The sequence below is a fragment of the Sciurus carolinensis genome, chromosome 6, assembly GCF_902686445.1.
Source record: "Sciurus carolinensis chromosome 6, mSciCar1.2, whole genome shotgun sequence".
NCBI classification, from domain to species: Eukaryota; Metazoa; Chordata; class Mammalia; order Rodentia; family Sciuridae; genus Sciurus; species Sciurus carolinensis.
The window spans coordinates 146154621-146173204 of record NC_062218.1 but is presented as its reverse complement, the minus strand read 5'-3'; the positions used below and the strand labels follow the sequence as shown (position 1 = coordinate 146173204).

The 18584-nt window shown below is 48.3% G+C and overlaps 1 protein-coding gene across 3 annotated transcripts in view; it reads right to left on the bottom strand.

The window, feature by feature from the left end:
• The window catches only part of Cyfip2 (cytoplasmic FMR1 interacting protein 2), a 120398-nt gene that overhangs the window by 56261 nt on the left and 45553 nt on the right, over nucleotides 1–18584 (bottom strand). For 2 of the 3 annotated variants that reach the window (XM_047555450.1, XM_047555449.1), the window contains exons 14-22: nucleotides 13070–13236; nucleotides 12199–12346; nucleotides 10066–10140; nucleotides 8893–9046; nucleotides 7514–7670; nucleotides 6874–6970; nucleotides 5732–5808; nucleotides 2287–2395; nucleotides 326–445 (exon numbers count right to left, since the gene is read on the bottom strand). In XM_047555450.1, the coding sequence (XP_047411406.1) occupies nucleotides 326–445; nucleotides 2287–2395; nucleotides 5732–5808; nucleotides 6874–6970; nucleotides 7514–7670; nucleotides 8893–9046; nucleotides 10066–10140; nucleotides 12199–12346; nucleotides 13070–13236 (1104 nt within the window). The remainder of the gene's footprint in view (nucleotides 1–325; nucleotides 446–2286; nucleotides 2396–5731; nucleotides 5809–6873; nucleotides 6971–7513; nucleotides 7671–8892; nucleotides 9047–10065; nucleotides 10141–12198; nucleotides 12347–13069; nucleotides 13237–18584) is intronic. The other variant, XM_047555451.1, reaches the window with a different exon arrangement.

Here is an 18584-nt window from a genome sequence, read left to right as displayed (position 1 = left end):
CACTCTGGGCTGTGCATTACTGCTCAGCCATAAAGCCCATCCTGTTGTGCCACCTTTCCTAGCTTCTGAGGACCACTCTGTAGATGCTCAGCTCCTTAGATGCCAAGGACACACAGCTGTGCCTAAGGGTGAGCCTTCTCTAGAGATCTCAAAAACATGCCTCTCCGCTCCCCACCCATCCCCCCAGTCAGTCAGGAGGGTAAGAATATTCCCATTTAAGTCCTTGTCCAGTTCTGTTCGAATAGGAAAGAGAGCCACGTCTTCTCTTTAGCCCAGTACCAGCTAACAACACGTTGCAGCTAGGATTCTAGTCTGAAGGTCTTACCACAATGGAGGTCAGGTCCTCGCTCTCAAAGCGGCTGATGGCCTGGTCCAAAGATTTATACATGGCGGCAGATATGCGCTGTGTAATGAGCCTGTTCAAGTCAATCGATCTGCCCAACAGCTGGATGGCAGAGTGGGGCAGAGAGGGAGGGGAGGGAGGGAGGGAGGGAGAGGCAAAGGGAGAGAGAGAGAGCAAGGGAGGGAGGAGGAGAAAGAGAGAAAGGTTACGTAAAACGCACACAGATACCTAACAACCAAACACAACACCTTGACAGGAAACTGGAAAACTGGACTGAAATTACAAAGGACATTACCAGGAAAAAAGGGATTATTTGGTGACAGGAGCAGCATTAAATCTCCTGGGAATGGCAATTCTCTTTTGATTTTGTAAGAGAATGTCCTTATTCTTGGGAGATCAGGCTGAGGAGGGCAGGGCTGAAAGTGGTACCTGCAACTTACTCTCAAACAGGTTAAAAAAAAGTCCACCTATTAACACATGCCTCACACACTCGTGCTCACCATGTGGGTGTGAGGGAGAAAATACACGCAAGAGAGAGTGATCCAATCATGATAAAGTGTCACTCATCACAAATCTGGCTATGAGGTGGATGAGGTCTATTACATTATTCTTCCAGTTTCCCTGGAGTCTTGAAACATAAAAAGTGGAGGAAAAATCCACCAAGGCTGCGGGAAGAGGCTCAGGAGAGGCTCTGGCCTCTACAACTGCTGCTGATATCCTGCACTTAGCCCTGAGGCTCTTTCTGCATCTTTCCCGTGCTCAGCTCAGTCACCAGAGGACAGTGGTTACCTGAGCAAGGGCCCATTTGGTGTCTTCATGGGGGTGAACTTGAAAGCAGGAGGGTGAAGGACTGATTAAAGGATGGAAACTACAGCTTAAGATAATTTCCACTGGGATACATGTGGGCATTATTGAGATGCTATGCAGATAACAATCAACATTTATTAAGCACGAGCTGTGTGCTCTGTGCTTTGATAGGTGCCAAATGATTATTCTTAGCTATTATTATTATTTTTGCTTCCCTCTTAAGAAAAATTTTCTGCCCTCCAATGGCCTCATTTAACCATCTCATGCACACATGAAGCCCTCTGTATTTAATATCCTGTGGCTAATTTTGTCTGCTTTGTAAGTGACGGCAGTAATCTGAGAGGCTCAAGGAAAGCTCTCGGCAAGCCCACATGGGCAGAGGTGGAGATGGTTTTTCCCTCTTACGATTCTCCATTCGCCTTGGATTTCTCATGGTGATGGGAATGTCCAGGATCTGCAAGGTAGACTCTTCCTTTCTACCTCAAGCATCTTCTTGCCCCAGTTCTGGCCCTTCACAGGGACCAGGGGCCACCAAACACACACATAGAGATCACAGCACCAAAGCCTTTTCGCCCCTGGTTTGGCCAACAGCAGGGAGGCTTGGATGCCCCCGCTGTGGCATGTGTCTGGCTCATATTAACATTTTTAAATGGGAATGTTTCTCAGCTCCCAGTTTTGTTTCCTCTACATCAGGGGTTGAATTTGTTAACAGAATCATTCCACAGAAATAAACCACAAGCTCTATCCCGGGTTTAACCTGACATGCTTCATTTCAAAGGCACCATAGCCTGCCTCCTCTGAGCCCCGTACATGGGCCCTGTTTGGGGAGGATTTATCCACGTCTGCACAGCAGTGCCTACTGAAAGTGGGCTATAGCTTATCAGGGCAGGACAAAGGCTTTGGTGGCCACTACTGGCCTGACATATGCTGGAGATAAGCCAAGAAGCTTAAAACCTGCACCAAAGGAAGCTCTTTATGGTTTGTAAAATTCTGAGCATGTGTGACCTCTACGCTCAGGCCCATACCAGGCTAATCTCAGGGCAGACCGTGCAGAGTTCTGATTTCCAATCCCCACACTGACTTCAGAGAGTCTCTCCCAGCCCATCCCTCTCCACTGGGGCTTTCTTTCACTGTACCTGGACATGTCTCTGTTTGAGCAGCGTCTCATAGCGGTTGGACGGTGGGTACGGGATGATGACTCCATAATTCTTACATTCAGCTCTAAAACGTTTATCCAGTAGGACACTGAAAAGGATCAAAGTTAAACAGGGCCAGTAAACATGGCAGCAAAGGACTCTCAATTGCTCAGTTACATCTGTCTCAGACCACAGGACCGACCCAAGAAGTGCTATCTTATTCGTCTTTAGTGTGATTGCTTTCTGCTCTAGAGCAAGGTTTTTCAAATCTCTCCAGACATGGAAGCTCGGTATACAAAATAAATTTTCTAAGTTATGGAAGCCACTGTTAAAGTTTGGATCTGGAATGTCCTCAAAGGCTCATGCATTGAAGGCTTGGTCCCCAGCTGGGGCACTATTGGGAAGTGGTGGGAACTTTAGGAGATAGGGCCTGGTTGGAAGAGGTGGGTCACTGGGAGCATGCCTTTGAAGAGCATATTTTGCCCCATGGCTCCTGACTCTGCTTCCTGGTTACCATGAGGTGAGCAGGTTTGCTCCTCCATGTCCTTCTGCCATGATGTTCTGCCTCACCACAGGCCCAGAAATAATGGAGTCAGCTGACCATGAACTGAAATCTCTGAAACTATAGGTCAAAATAAATCTTTTCTTGTTTAAGATGCTTTTCTCAGGTATTTTGTCACAGGGGCAGAAAGGCAACTAACACAGCTGCTATCTTCTTTTATTCATCTACCAGAAAAGCAACTGAGTGCATGCTTAGCATATCCCAGGAATCATTCCCCGTACCAAGCTCCTTGGTACATTCAAGTGAACTGAGGCCAATGGTCACAAGTAAGCAGAGAAGTCAAACAGTAAGCGTGGACAGTGTTCACTATTTACCAGGCACCCCCACACGCACACACACTTACACACACACAGTCATTTTTAAACTCCCAAAGACCCTTTGAGTTAGGAGCACTGCTCTCTTCCACACTGAGACAGACAGTGCAGAATAAGGAGTGCTTTGAAAACCTAAAATAGGATCCTTTGGGGTTAGGAAGTCAAGGAAAGTCTCTCCACAGAGAGACAAAGAAAGTGTCTCCAGAGAGAGAGACAGGGAAAGTCTCTCCGCAGAGGTTTTGTAGGACAGAGATGTGAATGGTTAAAACGGAATGTCTGGGGAAGGCTGTCACAGACACAAGAAGCTGGGTCTGTCTGAGAACAGGCAAGAGGGCCAGTGGACAGAAGGTAGGGCTGTCTGGAAAACACGGTGGCAAGCCAACTGTCACCGTAGTCTAGGGGCCGGGTCACGGGGCCACAAATGCCCCAGTAGAGGCATGAGTCATGTTCTAGGCATAATTGGAGGCCATTTCAAGGTTTTATGCAGGAAGAGATATACTCTAAATTGGCATTGTCCAATGACACCGCCTCCAGCTGTGTGTGTACCAAACACTTGAAATGAGGTTGGTCCAAATTAAAATGTGCTGTAAAATGCACACAAAAGTTTGAAGGCTGAGAAAAAAGAAAAAAATGAAAACTATTTATTTAATAATGTTTAACATTGATTATATGTTGAGATTCTGGTAACCTGGACATGTTGGGTTAAGTGCAATGTATTATTAAAATTAATTTTACCTGTTTCTTTTCCATTTTTAACCTACGGCTACTAAACAATTTAAAACAACACCCGTGGCTTCCATTTGAGGCTGCATTTTATTTCTAATGCACAGGATTGACCTACTCTTTCCCTCCTGGGTTTTCTCCGAATTTCCCAACCTGCCACCCTTTTGAAAAGCACAGATGGCAAGGGGAAGGGTGTGGACTCAGATTCGTATTTCAGATGAGGATATTTTATAAACTAAATACACAGAGGACCCAGGGTCCATCTAGCCCGAGTTTGACAAAGGGTCAACATTTCCACAGTCAGAGCTGCCTTACAGAAGCTGGCAGATCAGCTCTGGGCCAGAACCTGTGCCCCGTCCAATCCACCCACTCTGCTGTGACCACTTTGTGATGGGGTGTGTCCCTCAGCCTTCCAGAGATCCTAAGGCCATGCTTCTACACCTGCCCTCATTTCGGAGTCACTGTTCAGTGCACACGCTGTGTTGACAGCCACTTCCACGTGCTGTACACCAACTCCTATCTGAAACGTATCTGAGCAACGCTACCCGTCAACAGCAAACTGAAGCAAATCCTTTTCACAGAAAGAAAAAATAAGAAAAGGAACTATCCTTGAAGTTATTTCTTTTTTAAAATTTTTTAGTTGTAGGTGGACACAATACCTTTATTTTATTTTTATGATGGTGCTGAGGCTCGAACCCTGGGTCTCATGCATGCTAGGCAAATGCTCTACCACCGAGCCACAATCCCAGCCCTGAAGTTATGGGTTGTATGTCTGGATTTCCAATAAGAAGGAAAATCTGTAATAAAATTTGAGGTTTATCTCGACCTGAACTGCTAGTGGTTTTTTATCCCCCTTCTTTCTCTCTTTATTCTTATTTATTCTTTTAGTGGTACAAGGGTTGAAACCTGGGGCACTCTAGCACTGAGCTACATTCCCGCTCCTTCCAATTTTTTGTTTTGAGAGAGGGTCTTGCCAAGTTGCCCAGACTGGCCTTGAACTTGCCATCCTCCTGCCTCCACCTCCTGAGCAGGTGGGATCACAGGCGTGCACCACCGTGTCTGGATCCCGTTATAGGTTCTCCAAACCCAGGAAGGCACAGGGGTTTAAATCAGCAAGATCAATGAACCTGGAGAACTTGACAGTCTCTGACTCAGACTTCTCGTGGGCCTCCTCGCTGGTTTTCACACGCCTACCCTTGCTCACCTCCAATCCTTTAGCCACAGGTTCACATTTTTGCAAGGGTAAACTTTTAAAAATCAAACTCAAATCATGTCACTGTTGCACCTCTTCAACCATTCTATAACGTTCCCTTCCTCCCAAGAAGAAAGCCTTAGGAAGCAGGCAAGATCTGCCCTGCCTGCCATCCAGTTTCATCCTGCGGCTGCCCCCTCTTGTGGCTGTGAGTGAGATACTGATATGCATTAACTGACAGTAAACCCCCAATCCAGCACGATGAGGCAGGAATGCTCTCCTTTTTATACTTCCACCACAGGGACTTTGCATAGGAAGTGCATCTGGCCTGCAATTTCCTGTCCCTCCCTTGTTTTACTTCACTTCTCAGATGTTGCTTCCTTAAGACAGCCCCCTAGTCCCATGAACTCTTCCTCCTGGACAGCACATAACTTCATTTATCAGTTTTTATCCCCACTACCTTGTAGTCTCCATGAGGTCAGCACCGTATCTATTTTCCTTTTGAATGTATTCTAGCACCAAGTCCAAGCCCATGGATTTGCCCAGTTTTCCTTAGATGTTAAAGGAGAACGGAGGGTTTTGCAACAGAAAACCATGACTTCCAGGTGCCAGTCTTAAGAAAGATGGCTGATCGTAGCCCTGGGACTCTCCTACCTGCCAGCCATGGCTTTGTAGTAAGCAAATATCTGGTCTGCTAGCTTGTAGACAAACTGATCAAAACACAGGTTCACCTGGGAAGACAAAGCAGGAAATGCCAGTGAAGCCTCCACCTCCAGTCAATCAACCCTGCAGCCCCTACCCCGCCCATCTCTTCCCTTAGACCTTGGCTTTTCCCTCCATCTGATTTTACTTTGCTTTGCAAATTTGATTATGAAGACACCATTAGAAGTGTAAAAGCCCCTTTCTTCAAACTTTGCTTAAATATCTGAGTTTGAATGTATAAAGTCTTACATTTAAGTTGGTGGACCATGAAGCTCAGGGGGAAAGATAAGTTCACACCAGACATAGAAAATCAGAACCATGTTCTCCAACAGCAGCCAGAGCAGGAAATGGCCAAGGGAGGAACTTTAAAGAGGAAAGCCTCTGGCAGCAGGAGGGGTATGGGAATAAACTCAAAGGAGACAGATCAAACTTAGTAGATTAATCCTGGACTCTTTTCTTATTAAATTCTCAGCTCCGTGAGGTTAACTCTTTGTTCAAAAGCTTTCAGATTTTATTTGACACCCCACATATTAGGCAGAACACAAAAGCACTGTGTGATGGATAGAGCTGCCTTCACACTCGGGTAGCCGGGGCCTCTGCCCTGGACTTGGAACTACACGGTGCCCACTGGACCCCGCTCCATGCAAAGTGTGGGTGTTCACTCTGACCCCATGCTCCCCTCCCAGAACCGGCTCTGCAGGGCCCTGCCCGGGTGGACTGAGCCCCTTCCAGGGCTGTGAAGTCTTCTCCTGGGGTTCCCCCTGAGCATGCACTTCAGGTGTGTATACCCCCGGCCCTTAGAGTGGCCCAGGGGCAAGTTAGTCAGCAGAGGTGGTAGCAGAACTTGGGTATCTGTACAAAGCACACAAGCCCCTCATGGTGCAGAACAGTTTGGGGACGAGAGGAGAAGAAAGGGAGCAGGTGATGAGCCGGGGGCGGGTTGGGTCTGGGTTTGGATGCGATCTCCTTGGATGGTCATGGCGATTATGAAGCTCTCTCTTCAGAGCCAGTCACTGATCCCCAACTTTGCACTAAAAGATCGGAAAGGTCCAGCCTCTCGGGACAGGATTACAGGAGCAAAAGATGCCATTTACCTCTGCTTCGATCTCGTCGTACAGGAACTGCTTTTTAAACTTGGTCAACGCATAGTAGGCGCTGTCGTTGTACAGATCCAAAGGGTAGAGGACATACCTGGGGAGGAGCGACAAGGCTAGCGATCGTTAGTGCTCTCACTTAAGACAGACAGACTTACCCCACTGGGAAACAGAGGGCAGGGCGAGGCAGCGAGCGGGCTCAGAGTTAGGAAGGACGACCTGTGTATCCTTGCTGCAGTCCCCGGTGCCTCCCTTTGGGGAGGACTTATTCTACATCTACCCACAGAAATAAAAAGTTCAGATGCCAATGGAACCACAGCCAGAAAAAATAAGTCGAGGGCTACAGAAATGGCATGGCAGGAAGGATAGTAGCTTTCGGATCCCACGGGATGATCCTTTTCCAAGCAGGGCTGCTACGGGATTGACAAGCCAAGGGAGGGCAAGCTGGGACTTGAGAGTCCCTGCAAGGCTGAGCACAGGGTCTTGTGGGACCTGGTCCTCGGCCTGAGCTCTCCCTGGTGGGCACACTGCTCCATCTCCGGTTCACTCAGGACTTTCTTCTGGAAAGAACAGAGCTCACTAGCACAATCCGCCCCCCTGCACCCAGGAACCTTCTTGTGGGCCCACGTCTGCCTCTTACTCCATCATGGAAGGTTCTTTGGTTTCCAGGATATGGTCCGTTAGAATCCAGGGCATGGACATCTCAATGGGGAACTGGATTCGCCGGCCCATGGTTAACTCCAGGAAGAATTCTCGGAACCAGAGCTGGGAGAGGTCACAACACTGCTGCAGGGCCTCTGAAAGCAGAAGGGAAAGAAGCCTGAGTGACAGCTGGGGACCACCCAGCATCTCAGTTCCGCGGTTTTTCTTAGCTTTCATTGCTGTTGTCCTCACATTGCTGGAGGCCCAGCCGGTACTTCATCAGTAGCCGTTAGGAAGATCCTGCTGTCCTGCACTTGGAGGGACCTTAGCAGCTACTGGAAGGTGGCTCAGACCGTGTAGTGCAGGGGGCAGGGGGTGGGGATTAGACTCCCCACCTTTCCCATCAGCCCTTACAGTGCCATCCAGAAACACACACACTCGAAGTGTAAAAATGTGCATTTTATACAAATTGCTTGAAAAGCAGTCTCCAAGTGCCCCCTTACAATGGGATTATGGTTCCTTGACCCTCTCTATGTGGTGATTCTGGATTCCTTATTGATCAGAGGCCTTAAAAGTCCTACCTAGGCCACTCTCTCACGGAGAGGCCTGGATTGGTTGTTAAGATCACTCTTTTCCACGTCAACAGACACATCAAGACGCTCACACCCATAGAACACGGCTCTCCCTCTACCCTGAACTGTCCAACATTTTAGAATGACCTGTATCCCCCCAAAGCAGAGGTAGAAAGTGCAGGGTTAGGCAGACTGGGAGCCTCTCTGGAGAGAAGTGAGTTGCCAGTGAGCGCAGAGCTGTGGATCAGCAGCAGAAGGCTGATCTGGATGGCTGGCTCAGTGGTGGGACACTTGCCTAGCATGCACGTGGCCCAGGTTCCACCCAAACGCTACCGAAAAGAAAGGCTGGGGACTGGGTGTAGCTCAGTGGTACAGCGCTTGCCTAGCGTGAACAAGGCCCTGGGTTCGATTCCTGGTACCACCAAAAAGCTGCTTTAGAGGGCAGAGGTGAGGCTCGGTGGTGGGCTGCTTGCTGCATAGACAGGGCCCTGGGGTCCATCCCAGCATCACGAAAGGCTGACTTAATGCCTACCGCCCACCATGGCAGTGTGTGCATATTGCTATTTGATCCTCCTGTCCTAAGGACTTCTGACAACATAGCCACACAAGTGCAGCAAAGTCAGACTAGCAGCACCGAGTCTGGCCTTGTCTACTCAAGTTCACCAGAAAGTGCATGTGTTTTTTTCCCTCGGTGGCAAAACATGGCCCTCTGGGTCCATGACCTGGTCTCTCTGCAACTTCTCTGGAGTTGCTCTGGGAGGTGGGAGCCCTGCCCTCTGCCCCCTGGGCCAGGCCTGGGGCTCACCGCTGATGTTGAGCAGGTGCGTGAAGAAGAAGGACTGCTTGTGGAAGTCCTCTATGGCGAGGACGATGGGTCCGTCCAGGCTGCTTCTCAAGGTCTTCTTGGAGCCGCTTTTGTCGGCGATGAGCGATTCGAGCATGGTGCGCACCATGTACAGCTTGAAGAAGAAAGAAAAACGAGAAGGTCAGGGGTTGGCTCTCGCCCTGGGGGGCCGGGTGCTCTGTGCTGTATGTATGTATTTATTTACTTTCTGCTCTTAAAAAGAACTAGTTTAAGGAAACACCAGTTTAGGTGGAGAAGTGAATTTGTACCGTGAAAACTCTTTTCCTTTTCTTTCTGTGTGGCGCTGGGATTGAACCCAGGGTCTCACGCATGCTAGGCAAGCATTCTACCACTGAGCTGTATCCCCAGCCCCTGTGAAACCTCAAAGAGAGAGGCCAACCAGGTTAGGAGGGAAGTTCTTCCCAGAGTCCCTCGGCATCCCCAGGTAGGTGGACCTGAAACACTTAGTAGTTCAAGGCCCAGGGAGAGGTTCCTGTTTGTCCTGCTTAGCCAAGGGCATAGGCATCAGAGAACCTCATTCCATGTCACTCTAGAGTCATTTTCAGATGGCACCATGGGTGGAGCACTGGACTGGGAGTCAAAACACCCAGGTTCAAGGCCAGTTACTGCTGCTGACTTGCTGTGTGACCTTAGGCAACCAAGTTCCCACTCTGGGCTTCAGTTATCTAACACGAAGAGACAGGACCAGATATTTTCTCACACCAGTCTCTTTCGGCTCTAACATTCTGAGGCGTTGTGAAGCGGGTTAAGACTAGAATGAGTCCCCCCCACCACCTTAAGTCTCTGATCCTCTGCAATTTGAATCCATTAGTGGATGACAGCGCCCCCTGGTGGCCTGGGCTGTAGGGCACAGCCTGCCAGCAATTCTGGGTGGACCGCGGGTTAACATTGGTACTTACACAGGAGGCTACTAGACAATTAACTCCTGCTTACAGAGTGCCCTACGTGCAAAGGGCGCAAGTGCAGTAGGGTTGTCTCTGCTAATCTAGATCTTTCCACACCATCTGTCTGTGAATCTGAGGGCTGGAAGGGGCCTTGAGGAGCCAGGCTAGTCCATTCCCGCTGCCTCCTGGAGAAGGGCACCCAAACCAACCCAGCCGGGCGGTGTAATACCAAGGATCGGCAGCCTCTTCGGCCCTGTGTGCCACCAGTGGGGTGAAACAAAGCCCTCGGGGACCACTGGCAGGCCTAAGACATAGATAGGAGAGAAGGAAGAGGGATGGGAGGGCAGGAGAGACAGGGAAGAGGGAGAGAGAGAGAGAGAGAGAGAGAGAAAAGCGAGAGGTGTTGCATACGGTGGGAACGCCGTCGCGACTGCGGGGACCGCCTGAGGCTGGCCAACCTCCCAACAACCACGCTCGGCTCGGTGGCCGCCTGCCGATCTGCCCTGGGGTCTCCCCCACTGCTCGCTGACTGGGCGGTGCAGCCACAGACGCGCCTTCCGGAGGAGGGTGGCCGTGGCCACAGGTTCCCTGGACAGTCCACCACCTGTGACCCTGTCGGTGGACATGCCTCACCATCCCTAAGACTCGAGAAGCGCTGTTCTAGTGGCGGCCTCTGGAGCCCTCCAAGAAAGAGCCACTGAGTCCAGTCTGCTCCGGCTGCCGAGGACGCCTGTGCAGTTTAACTCCTGAAACGCTGGCCGCAGCCTCGGAGGGGAGACACTGTCCCCACCTACCAGGACAGACCACTACTCACTCCAAGCCTAGAGCCCAGCTGCAGGACACCCATGTCTACTGGGTCCCGAAGGCATGACAGAGCCCTGGGTGGGAGTCAGGAGACCTGGGTTCTTGTCCCACCTCCACCTGGGACCCACCTTGTGACTTGGACAAGTCACTTCCCTTCTGGACCTCAGTTTTCCCATCTGTGAACTGGGTGGGGGCTTGGAACTGGCTTGTCTCTGTGGGTTCTCCCAGCTGGCCCTGGCTGTCCCGGGTGTGTGCCGCCTCTCCTGTCCTGCCTTGGTGGTGTCTGCGGTTAACTGTAGGTGGCCCTCCCCCCTCACGGTACCCAGACCAGTGCTCTCCCTCACTCCCTCTGCCCTCTCTCTCCTCCTCATCCATGTCTCAGGATTCACAGAAACACCTGCTTGGCCCTCCCTGCCAGGTGCTCTGGGCCGGGAAGGTCTCTGACCCCAGGCGTCACACCGAGTTGTTTGCTGGGATCTCAACAACCAGCAGGTGAGAACAGCGCACACCAAGGGCCATGAAGCCAAGGGAAGGTACCTGGCTGCCCAGAACGCCCCTCACCCCGCCAGCCCCGGCCCTGCCAGACACGGACACACACACAGGGAAAGGGGGCGGGAGGGGCCGTAGGTGGCCCATCATGGAGCAGAACAGAGAGGCCTGATGGTCCGGTGAAGCGGGGCTCCCAGCCTGGGGCTTCTGGGTCTGCTTAAAGATGCACCGAGATCCATCTGCTTTTGTAAATAGTGCCAAAGCCAGATCTGGAACTAGCTATCCTTAAATAGGAGGCAAGAATTTAACTCCATTGCCCGGATTACTTTTTCCCCTTTAATTTTATGACTTCTCTGGTCAAGCCACAGGCAATGTCTTATTGTGCAGAAGTTCCCACTGGTAACTCTTACTTATGATTGTTAGGGTTTCTCTAGGGACCAAGGGTTTTTAAATGCCATGTTTCTTTTTTTTTTTTTTTTGGCAGGGTGGGGGAATGGCAGCATGTGGGAACAAGAAAAAGTAGCCTTTTGACAGTAACATGATCTCATTCCAAGTTTTCATCTTACAGAGAAAATAATCAGAGCCCAGAGAGGTAAGGGTGCTTGCGCAAGATCACACAGCAAGTCAGAGGAAGAACTTGTGAATTTCCACACTAGGATGCTACTGCAGGGAAAGGGGACAGGGTTTATTAGAAGTGGACAGGATAGGTGCATATAGATTCCACTTTAAACTCCTCCTGCACTTTGGAATCTGAACTTCATAGGGCTAGAAGACAGCCAGACTAAGTAGGTATGGTACTATCCCTACTGGTCAGATTAGACAACTGAGGCACAGAGAGACTGTGTAACGTGCCCAAGGTCACACAGGTATCTAGGACTAGAATCCAGGTCTCCTGAATCTTAGGCCAGTGGTCCTCCTTCCTATATCAAACAAGATGTCAGAGTAAGACCAAAACAGCTACTCCACCCTGCCCCTCCTGACTGAGGACCCCAGTCCCACTGTCCCACAGCCCAGCCACGATGACCCTCGATGGCCCAGCTGGCCTCGAGTCAAGGAAGCTGGCCTGTACCTGTGTGCTGGATGGCCCCACAGCACGCCGGGGCACCTTGATGTCAAATCCACCTTTGGGGTCCTTCTCTCCTCTCAAGCATGGGTCATTGGGGGGCTCTCGGCCTCCCTCCCAGTCACAGATGGTCTTCCGAATTGCCTGCAGGACACTGGGGAAGGAAAAACAGAGACTCAGACCAGTTCTCAGGCTCGGAAGGAGACATGTGAGCCTTTGCGTCCAGGCCCATGGGTGCCAGGCCTCCTGCGTTAGAACGACTCGGGTGCAGGAAGCACTCCTCCCGGGGCCCACCCCAGAGGGGCAGGGGCAACAGCCTGAAGGTACAGCCAGGGGCCTGCACTGCAGTGGGCATCCTGCATGCTCCTGAGGCCCCTGGGTGTCAGAACAGCTTCAGGTCCACGCAGTGGGACAGGGCCTGCGTCACTTTTCCTTTCAAGCTGTCAGAGAGTTTCACCAGTTCAATTAAATCTCTGTGTATTTAAAGTTTTAATAACAACTTGACACTTGTTCCCTACTTTCTCCATGCTGCTGTGTGCTCACGTCTATAAGAAAATTAATCTTCTCACTTCTGCAGCTCACAGCTGTGGGGATAATGGCTACGAAGGAGGAACCCTTATTCTCATTTTACCAATAAGGAAAACTGAGGTTTGGAGAAGCCATTTGAGTACATTCACACAGCTTGACGGTGGTAGATTCGTCTCTGAATTCTGACTTACAGGCTTCATTCGTCCCGAACGTCCAGTCTCCCACCAGAACTTGCTGGCAGGATCTGCACGCTCAGAGCTAACCTGGAAGCTGAGTGGGCTTCCCCTCCAGCCTGCACCTGGCACCCCTTCTTTAATGTGCCCCTGCAAAGGGCCATAGGAAGGCTCACCTGATGAGGACGTTCTTCTTCTTCCGCACCGCCTGCCTCAGGGGCTCGCGCAGCGTCACCTGGGCGAAGTCCTGCAGGGCTGCATAGATGGTGTTCCGGATGGCTTGGTTGAAGACGCTCTCCATCCTGCCCATGAGCACCTGCAGGCCCTTGATCATGGCGATCACCTGGCCAGACACAGATATAAGGTGTCTTATACACCCATGGGCTGTTGACCACCATTCGCTCTTCATGACGAGGCAGGGAGGGGGCAAGTGAGAGACCCAGGGAGGGTACAGGCAAGTGCCAGAATGAGCAGATCAGGCCTCGGCTTCCTCAGGACGGCCCCACTCTGGGCTGCTCCTGCACTTCTGGTGGGAATGCAGATTGGTGCAGCCACCATGGACAACAGAGAAGAGGCATCTCAAAAAACCAGAATCAGAACTGTCCCAGGACCCAGCACTCCCACTCTGGGTATACATCCAAGGAAATGAAATCAGTGAGTTGAAGAAGCGTCTGCGCTTCCATGTTTACTGCAGCACTAAACTTGAGAAATGGAATCGAGGGTGGTGTCCCCTGGGGGAAGAGTGGACAAAGAAATGTGGTACGAATACAAGATGGAGCATCAGTCACAAAAAAGAAATGAGTGCCGCCATTCACAAAAACATGGATGCACTGGAGAACACCATGCTGAGTAAACTAAGTCAGCCACAGGAAGACGAGAACGGCTTGCTCTCAAGGCCCAAAAAGTTGCTCTCAAGGGAGCGGAGGACAGCGTGGTGATTGGCAGAGCTTGGGAGTGGGTGAGAGAGGCTGGTTAACAGGTAGGGTGCAGCTGGGCAGGATGAACAACTTCTAACGCTCTCAGTCATTGTCAACTACAGGTGACAGTGCGGAACTGCATTTCAAAAGAGCCGCTAAGGAGGATTTTGAATGTTCCCAATACAAAGAAATGTGGGAGGGGACAGACATGCCGGTTACCCAGATCTGATCATTTCACACCAAGTACTTGTACTGAAAGGTCACACTGTACCCCGTAAATATGTACAACCACTCTATCAATTGAAAACAAAGATATTTTAAGAGAAAGTCGTGCTACACAGATGTCAGTGCATGAACAGAGTGCTTCATGACGTGGCTGACTTTCGTTCTGGTGTGAGATCCAGATCTTGCTGCTGGCTGGTGACAAAAAGGCCAAGTTTCAAGGGCCATTCTTGCTTTTGGAGACCCCTCCACATTCTTTGCAGCCACAGACAATAAAAAATGGGGCTCCCCTGCCCTGTAACATTTTCTAGAGAATTTTTACCATTTTGGCTTTGGGAATAATTTGGCTCCTCACTACTTGAGTCCATAAAATCGAAACTCCTGAAGCAGTCCTGCAGAAGCCTCCGCTCCTCTGTCTCTGCCCTGGCTGCTCCTTCCCTCCCTTATCTGTTTGGAGAGGCAGGAGACAGGGGAGGGGTGTGCCCTGGCCCAAACTTGGCTCCACCTTTTTTCAGAGTCCTGTCATATTGCGGCAGCCATCTCCTCCCCCTCCAGAGGAAGGGAAGCATGTAGTTTTGCAGCTGCTCTTACCACTGGGCAAGTCTGATGGAATAGGGAGGAAGAGGAAGACTAGTGGTCGCGGGCAAGTGCCTTGATCTCCAGTCCCTAGTTTTACTAGGAACAAACCCCATCCTTTGACCCTGATCAGCCTCAAGTAGTCTTTTCTTGGTTGGTTCAGAATTCAGGGAGAAAGGTGTCCACATCAGCCTTTGTTCAACTGCTACACTGATCACACCCCTAATGATGTGCTTGACCTTGTGCCCCAGGCTGGAAGCACAGCAGGGCCAAAGCCTGGCTACATGTGCCCCGGGGACAGGGCCTGGGTCCTTGGTGGGCAGACAGGAAATTTTTGTTGAAAAGGAACTAAGGATGAGCTTAGACCCGAAGCCTCATTAAGGAAGGGGAAAAAAAAAAAAAAAAAGACAAAACATTTGTGTTAAACTGTGGCAACAGAGTTCAGGAGGGGAAGATTTTCAGAGGAACCAGAGTATGATGGTTCTGCTGGCAAAAAGATTTTGTGCAAAGAACTAAGAGGCAAGAGGGCAGCAAAGGACAGTTATGCCCCAATAGAGTCCGAAGTCCTGGTTAGAGATGCAACTGGAAAACACCGAGTCAGAGGGAGAATTAGATAAGGAAGGAGTACCAGGAATCTCCAAACAGGGGGCATGCAAGGCTGTTGGACCTAAAGGGAGCTCCTGACAGCTTTGGGTTAGGCCAAGATTTCCTAGCTAGAAAACAAAAGCTGCAAACTACCAATAGTTCATCAGTCAGGTTTTATCAAAATCAAAAGCTGCTATTCTTCAAAAGGCATCCTTAGAAACACCAAAATGGCAAAGCCAGTGTTCAGAAAAAACACAACATATATATGATTGTGGTCTTGTGTCCAGAATAAGGAAAGGATTCTCACAATTCAGTACTGAGAAGATGGAAATCCAACTTTTTAAAAATGGGCAAAATATGTCAACAGAAAGAAAGAAGAGGGAAAACAGAAGAATTTTCAAAAATTAAAATATAAGGAAATTCCTCAGTTCCAGAGGATACATACTTCCACATTGATATGGTCCATTAGTATCCCCAACAATGACCGTAAAAGGCCCTCGGCAATGTGCCCACAGGGAGATTCCAGAAAAACAGGGGTAAAGAGATGTGTAGGCAGGTTTCCACAGAGGAAAAAGAAAAAACAAAGTTGGAAGACTCACATTTCCTGATTTCAAAACTTTCCACAGAACTACAGTCATCATTCAGCTGCCCTGGTATACACCTGTAACCCCAGCCACTTGGAAGGCTTAGCAGGAGAATGGCAAGATTGAGGCAAGGGAACTCAGTGAGACCCTGTCTCAAAATAAAGAATAAAAAGGGCTGGGATGTAGCTCAGTGGTAGAGTACCTCTGGGTTCAATCCCCAGTGCCAGGGAGGGGAAAGAAAAGCTATAGTAATCACAATAGTGTGGTCTTCGTATAATGACAGATGTAGAGATCAATGGGAGAGAACAGAAAGTCCTGGAATAAATGCTTACTTTTATGAGGATCCCAATACAAGTCAATGGAGAAAGAATACCCTGACAAATGATGCAAAAACAACTGTATATCCATATACAAAAGAATGCAGTTGGATCCCTACCTCACCTCATATAAAAATTAAGATGCACCCAAGACCAAAGTGGAAATGTAAAACTAGAAGGAAACACAGGAATAAGTCTCTGTGGCCTTGATTAGGCCAGTGTTTCTTTATTATGATAGCAAGAGTCTAAGTGACCAAAGAAAATCCAAACTGGATTTCTGGATTCATCTAAAAAGTGAAATGAATCTGTGGAATGGGAAGAAATCTGAACAAATAATATATCATGTAAAACACAACTCAACAGTAAAGACAATATGATTAAAAAAAATGGGCAAAGGATATGAATGGACATTTCTCTGAAGATATGCAGATGGCCAAAAGGCACATGAAAAGAGGCTCAATATGATTATTGATTAGGAAGATGAAAATCAAAACCACAATCAGATACTATTTAGTACCACTAGGATGGCTAAAATAAAACAGTTAACACCTGAGGCAACAATGTAAGAAAGTGTAACCCTCGGAGATTGGTAATAGAATCACAAAATGGCACAGCTTCTCTGGAGAACAACTTGGCAGCCCCAGAGTCACAACCCAGCAGTTCCATTCCTAGGCATAAACCCAAGGGAAGTGAAAATATATTCACACAAAAACTTGTATGTGAATGTTCATATCAGTATTATTCATAATAACAAAAAAGCTGAAACAACCCAAATGCTTATTTATTGATGAACCCATAAATAAATGTGGTCCATCAATACTATGCAGCATTATTCAACTATAAAGGAATGAAATACTGATATAGGCTACAGCACCAGCGAACTCTGAAACTAGCATGCTCGGTCTAAGAAACCAGTCACAAAGAATCCATTTACATCAAGTCTCCAGAAGATAAATCTCTACAGACAAAGTAGATTAGGGTTTCTGTAATTAGGGAAGGGAGAATGGGAAGTGACAAAAATATTTTAAAATTGGACAGTGGTGAATAACTCTGGGAACAGATTAAAAGTGATTACATTGTGTACTTTAAATGGGTAAATTTTATGACATATGAATGATATCTCAATAATGGTGTTATTAAAAAATTTCTGCAGAGAGAAAAGAAAACAAGCAATCAGGGAGGAGAATAGAATTCCAGTTTTCAATAGCAACCCTGGAGGTTACATGACAATGAAATAATACTTTAAAAAATTTGGTAAAAAAATTGCCTATAATTTAGAATCCTATAAATGCAGCCAACTATAGGTGAGGCTAGAATAGAAACATTTTCAGAAACTGATGTTTTCAAAAATTAATTCTCCTATAAGCTGTTTTTAGAAAGCTATTGGAGGATGTATGCCATCCATATGAAGAAAGAGGCAGACCTGAGAACCATCACAGGAGAAGGAGAGAAGGAGAGAGGGAGAGAGGGAGAGGGGGAGAGGAAGAGGGAGACAGGGGGAGAGGGGGAGAGGGGGAGAGGGGGAGAGAGGGAGAGGCAAAGAGGGGAAGAGAGAGAGAGAGATAGAGACAGAGGACAGAGAGAGGGAGAGAGGGAGAGAGAAAGAGAGAGAGAGAGAGAGAGAGAGAGAGAGAGAGAGAGAGAGAGAGAGAGAGAGAGGGAGAGGGAACGAATCCAAGATAATGAGGAGGAGAGTCTCGGGTCAGTGGCCAGGCAGAAGGTTCAGGGACATACCATTACAAAATAGAAGGGAAAGGGCTTCAGAGGGAATGGTTCCAAAGGCGGGGGGGTGGGAGAAGCAATCAAATTCCTAAAGCAATGATTGCGATGGACTTTTTGTAAGGAGTTTTACATTTTGTCGGTTAAGTTTTGGACTGCCTTTTTATTAGGTTGATAAAAAAAAAAAATAGAAGCCATTGTTACCTCTAAAAAAAAGCTGTATGAAAAAATAAATGTATTTGTATTAGATGATGTGACTCACCAACAAAAAAAAATATTTGCTCATAATAATATTAGGTGAACTATAGATTTTACCAAAAAGTATGAAATTACCTCTATGGGAAAATAGGGAAATGGGTGTGCTAGCAGGTAAGAGGCAGAGATGACAGGTCTAAATGCTGATGCCCCAGAGAGGAAGTCAATAGAAAGTATTATCCGGCTGGGGTTGTGGCTCAGTGGTAGAGCACTTGTCTAGCACGTGTGGGGCACTGGGTTCAATTCTCAGCATCACATAAGAAAATAAAGCCCATCAAAAACAAAAAATATTTTTTAAAAAACATTATCAATTAAAAAAAAACAAGAACTAGTCTCACAGGATTATTACTCAGATCTATGGATATAAATACAAAAAGAAACAGCTTAACAAGTTGAAGGTCATATCCTATTTGGGGATTCAGGGTAGAGGGAGTGGTGTAACTTCATTGGTTTTATGTTAAATGTCATGGAGAACTATTTTCTTTCAAAAATACTTAATATGATCTACTAATAAAT